Source organism: Amphiura filiformis, chromosome 1 (genome assembly GCF_039555335.1).
Source record: "Amphiura filiformis chromosome 1, Afil_fr2py, whole genome shotgun sequence".
NCBI lineage: Eukaryota > Metazoa > Echinodermata > Ophiuroidea > Amphilepidida > Amphiuridae > Amphiura > Amphiura filiformis.
This window is the reverse complement of record NC_092628.1, coordinates 13,061,587-13,067,106: the sequence shown is the minus strand read 5'-3', so window position 1 is coordinate 13,067,106 and position 5,520 is coordinate 13,061,587. Positions and strand designations below refer to the sequence as shown.

General features: G+C 36.2%; 1 protein-coding gene across 1 annotated transcript; it reads right to left on the bottom strand.

Moving 5' to 3' along the window:
* Positions 1-1,124: 1,124 nt before the first annotated feature.
* Positions 1,125-4,465, bottom strand: LOC140167939 (uncharacterized). The gene is made up of 3 exons (XM_072191235.1): positions 4,459-4,465; positions 3,743-4,288; positions 1,125-1,243 (listed from the first exon to the last, which is right to left on the bottom strand). Exons 1-3 carry the CDS (start codon positions 4,463-4,465, stop codon positions 1,125-1,127), a joined length of 672 nt encoding a protein of 223 aa, XP_072047336.1.
* Between the last annotated feature and the right edge of the window lie 1,055 nt (positions 4,466-5,520).

Here is a 5,520-nt window from a genome sequence, read left to right as displayed (position 1 = left end):
GAGCCATCTGGGTCATTCCAACCAAGTGTGATCCCTGTAGCTTCTATTTTGACAGTTACATACCTACATGGCACAGTGTCAACAGCCAGTGATAAATATAAACTTAATACTCCGTTGGTGAGTGACGGGCGATTGGTATTTCACCGAACGCATGAAAAGGAGGCCTACCGTACCGGATTGGCTAGAAATCGACCGCTATGTCGCTCAGAGGTGTAGTAGAAACTCAAAATGGAGACATGTACGGTATTCAATTCGATTGAAATTGATATTCTATTATTGACACAGATAAAGAAAGTCGATAATGTACATTTTATTATAGATACAGCACCTGGATTTTACACGGGTTCCTTTGTATAATTCATTTCTCAAATAGTTGAATATATCACAATTTTTACTTTGGATTTCAAAACCTTTACTTATAAAATGCAGTTAAAGATATCCACAGCAAACAGCAAGGCCCCGCTAATTAGTGTATTGCTTTTCGAGTTAGTGTACTGGAAACAAAACCTGCGTTTTACCTGACAACAAATCGAATTTTCTACCACACCATATGTGGTACTGATCATGCGCAAATCGTAGAATAGAAACTAAGCGACAGGCTCTATGGCAGGGCTATGGTATCTCATATCATGTAAATGGTATGCTTAGCCTGAGTCGCTCGGCCTATCTCGAACAAAATCGCCATGCGTAGCTTTTGAAAAACGAGAGGATTCGCCGTACTATCACAGCAATTTTTGACACGAAGATATAGGGATGATGACGCAGTGCATGGTATAATATAATATCCCTATTAGAGCCATCTGGGTCATTCCAACTAAGTGTGATCCTTGAAGCTTCTATTTTGACAGTTACATACTTACATGGTATAATATAATATCCCCATTAGAGTCATCTGGGTCATTCCAACCAAGTGTGATCCTTGAAGCTTCTATTTTGACAGTTACATACTTACATGGTATAATATAATATCCCCATTAGAGTCATCTGGGTCATTCCAACCAAGTGTGATCCCTGTAGCTTCTATTTTGACAGTGACATACTTACATGGTATAATATAATATCCCCATTAGAGCCATCTGGGTCATTCCAACCAAGTGTGATCCTTATAGCTTCTATTTTGACAGTTACATACTTACATGGTATAATAAAATATCCCTATTAGAACCCTCTGGGTCATTCCATCCAAGTGTGATTCTTGTAGCTCCAATTGTCACAGTTGAAACATCCAATGGCGGATTAGGAACTAGAAAATAAACATATGTATATTATGATTTGTTTTATTTTTCAGCATTACAACTTTTTTTCTATATATTATACAATTACACATTCACTTTAGATGGTCTTGTTGGTGGGCGAGAATTACTTTGAGGATCCATGCTTATAAATATACATTGAATTTTATCACTGAATAACGTACATCCAGGGTTCCAGTAGGATAGAGGAGAATCCCAGGATGGTTGTCTGTAGAAAAGTTATACATAATATATAGACAAATATATTATTGATTATATTCTTTGATAATAATAAACATATTTTACTTTGGTGCTCTCCAGTGGGTCTTCAAAAATTGGAAAAACTTTAAATGCGATTTTCTCAAAATGGCATTTTTCGTCATACGACAGTATGCCAAAACAGAGACGACTTGAATAATGTCAAATTTGACACAAATTGAGTAAAATTTGACATCATTATTTCTGGTCAAATTTGACTAGAAAAACTGGTGAGATCTAATTTTACTAGTATTTGTCTGGAGCTTTTATGAGTTACGAGTCCGGAAAATAGCTATGCAAGAATTGCAATGAAAGTCTTCCTCCCAGTCCCCATGGCACACCAGTCTTATTGGCTAAGAATGGAACAGTGTTTTAGGCATCAGTGACTTTTGCCACCTTGGCTGATGGCTTTATCAGAATAAACGCTGGAACATTCAGTGATCTTGCCAAAAACTTGTGCATTGCGTATAATAATTACTATTTTATGATGTATATGTTTTTCTGCTGAGGATTCGATGTCACTCATTCATGCGTTTTCTGGTTGCATTTTGTGCTTTTCGCTTTCTGTCACGGTATGGCACTGTTTTTGCGCACTCTCCATATCGTGTTTGCCTCCAGATTCTCCTCTCCTCCTTCCTGATTGAGCGACATCGAATTCCTGCATATCTGGTTTCTTTAATGTATTTTTCATGCGTATATTCATCTCTTTTAAGAGTTAACTAATTTTTGTACATACATTTGGTCTTTTAACTAGTATTTTTAATCACATCTTGTAATATATATAGTTGTATAATTTAAGTTGTATTAAGTTGTAAGTTAAGTATTTTAGTAGGGGAGAGCGGGGAGTGTTCGCCCTAGGGGCAGGTTCGCCCACCCCTTGTTTCTCAGCACTACGGCTATCGGGGAATTTGGTGATGGCAAAATTAGGTGACATAGGTCATTATAAACTTCTCATATTAGCTACGCGACATATAGGGACGTGTTCATCGAGCTGCAGCCAAAACAAAAAAATTACACCAAAACGTAAATTTTTCTTGCATTAATATTGTTGTATTATCATTGATACATAAATACAGATGGTTTTAATTGAAATCTGTATGGGAACATATGGGATTTGTCAAAGATTTAATGCAATTATAAACTCCTTATTCGATTTGTATTTTGCATACCCTGAAGAAAATACAAAAATGTGCACAAGGGGCACGTTAAGCCCTTTTTTTGAGGATGGGGCATGTTAGCCCTATATCTTCCCAGGCGGACTTACCCCAAACTGGAGGGGACCTGCCCCATCAGCGTATTATGCAAAATATTTATAATTATACCATTAAACAAGGTAAAACTACTGAAAAGCATGTTTTTTAAGTTAAGTGGTATCAGTATTACTCATACCACCGTTTATGTCTTAATCCATAATCTCCCCGAAGTTGTAAACATGATATGTCACTTTGGACCCCTACATTTTACCCTGACCCGACCCCTGCAACAAATTTAGTGACTCCCCAGAAGAGAATGAATGCCCCATATACTCTTGCTAAATGTTTGCATTTAATATGTTATTGTTATGCAATGTTTAAACCTTTTTTTGTGATTAGGGTGAACTTACCCCACAATATATGCGAACCTGCCCCAATATGGGGCAAGTTCGCCACTTTGCAAAACTTTTTTGTTTGCTCTATCCTGTTGCTATTGTAAGGCCTATAGTTCTGGGACTGTGGCCATATGTAGCTAAGACATAGGGCTTTCACATGGGCTAAGCAGGTCATCCCTAACCTTAAAATTGACATCGCTAGGCTGGTCAGAAAAATATAGGGCGAACACTCCCCGCTCTCCCCTATATTCTCTGTAAAGCGCCTTGAGGTGTTTCGTAAGGCGCTATATAAATGCAGTTTTGTTGTTGTTGTTGTTGTTATCATTTCCAACAAACATATCTACTTCATGTTTTAAAAACCTCAAAACACAAATGAATCAAAAGGGAAAAGTGCTGTGACCATCAATTTTCAAAGGTGCTATCACTATGCAGCAAAAAGCTATACTGGAACTTGGTGCAGAGGTGAAGTCACAGGCAAGGGTGCAGAAACAAGGGTGAAGATAAAGTGAAGACTGCAACAAAATGACGAAACCAAGACTGATGAAGAACTGAGGGTGCACTTTACACAAGGAGCTTCACATGAAATAAAAAAATAATTTGGATGGTCAAGTTATGGACAGCTAAACTGTTATTTTTAGCCTAAATAAAATATGTTAATACTTACCTCTTCCTGTCCTTTTTGTTGTCCTACTTGCCAGTGTATCTGACTCAATAGTCCTTCGAGCTGATGGGGTTGTTCTATCTATTACTATTGGGTCAGTCTTTGAAGCTTTCATTGTTGTTGTCATCTTCATAGTGGTTTCTACTTGGTTTGTTTTGGGTTGAGTTGTTGGTTTGGTAGTTGTTGGTGGGTTGGTAGTTGTTGTTGGCTGTGTTGTCACAGGTAAAGTAGTAACTTCAACAAATTTACTTGGCGGTCCTTCTCCATTGGCTCCTTCTCTTATTACTGTTACATAAAATCTATACAACATATTTGGAGTCAGGTCTCCAACAACGGTAGAGTAAACAGTTTGTGGCTGAGTAGGTGACACAGCTACTGTTGCTACCACAGTTGGTGATCCTACGTTATACACATTGTATGCGACAACAGGCCCATCTCCTGTATCCTCTGCATACGTCCCCCATGCATCCCATGATACTGTTACTGATGTGATGCCTACATTATCAGCTCTAGGAGATCGACCTAACTTTGGAGGAGTTGGAGGAGTTACTAAACAAGGAGTCAAGGGAAAACAAGAGCATTTAAATGATGAAAGTATAACACATGGCCTACTCCTGATTACAGATATAAAAAGCACTAATATTTTGGAATTAAAAAAATATTATCTTGTTTTGCCAACTAAAACATAGCTAAATCCTAATCCTTTAGTTGATTCTTACTGTCCATAAAAGTCAAATTTTTATATTTTGCAATTTGAGGGAAAATGGGCCAAAATATGCAATTTTGCATGTTTTCTAACAACTGAAATCACAACTTGGCACAAGTCTAAGCATTCACAATCTTGAGTATAGGCTAAAAGTTAGCTCATTATTTTAATATTTTATGTTATTTTTGATATTTAGTTATGGAAAAAATGAGAAAAATGTGCTCTAGAAAAATTAGAATGCATAATTTGAAATTAGTCTGTGGGCTTGATTGTCACACCATACAAAAAAAAAACCACCCCAAAAACTTATGTTTTTGGCCCTTATTTCCTAAAATTGTTCAAATATTAAAATTTGATTTTAATTGCCAGTTAGGACTAACTAAAGGATTAGGATTTGTTTCATTTGGCAAAACAGGGTATTTGTTAATCCAAAAAAAATTGTGCTGTATTTTTCTGAAATGGGGAAATTCACATTAATTTTAGTAAACCTGCAGAGTAATACAAATCTATAACGAAAAGACTTAATAGCATGGTTAGGTTAGTGAAAAGTTGTTGCAGTTTGCCATTACTAGCATGAATAAAACAAAGTCATACAATATGATAAGTTAAAATCATGGTACAATGCAAACTGTCCATGGACTTACAGTTATAATAGTCTTCTATGATTGTATAAAAAGCTGTTGTTGACTGTCCATTCTCTGTGTATTGAAATAAACATGTGACTCCTACTCCATTAGTTGAAGGTTGTGCTGTAAAGTTGGCTATTGCATACATTCCTTTTATGTCAAGTTGTGTTGGAGAAATAGACTGGGAATCATAATATAACGTAAATGTAGTTGAAGGCACTATAATTGTATTCCACATTGCTATGCATTGAAATTTCACAGTTTCTCCAGTATTCACCTTGCTCTCAACAGACAATTCAGCAATACCTAAAAAATCCAGAAATAAAATTATCTGAGAATTAATTTTGTTTTAATATTTTTTTTATGTTAAAGCACATCTGGCATTAAGGGCGTACTACACCCATATATTGGTTTGATTGGTCTAAAAAAATATTTTTTCATTTATAGCT

Coding starts and splice junctions, on each gene's coding strand:
- LOC140167939 (XM_072191235.1), bottom strand. Junction 1,244..3,742: donor AACAAAAAGGACAGGAAGAG/GTAAGTATTAAC, acceptor TTTATTTTCTAG/TTCCTAATCCGCCATTGGAT.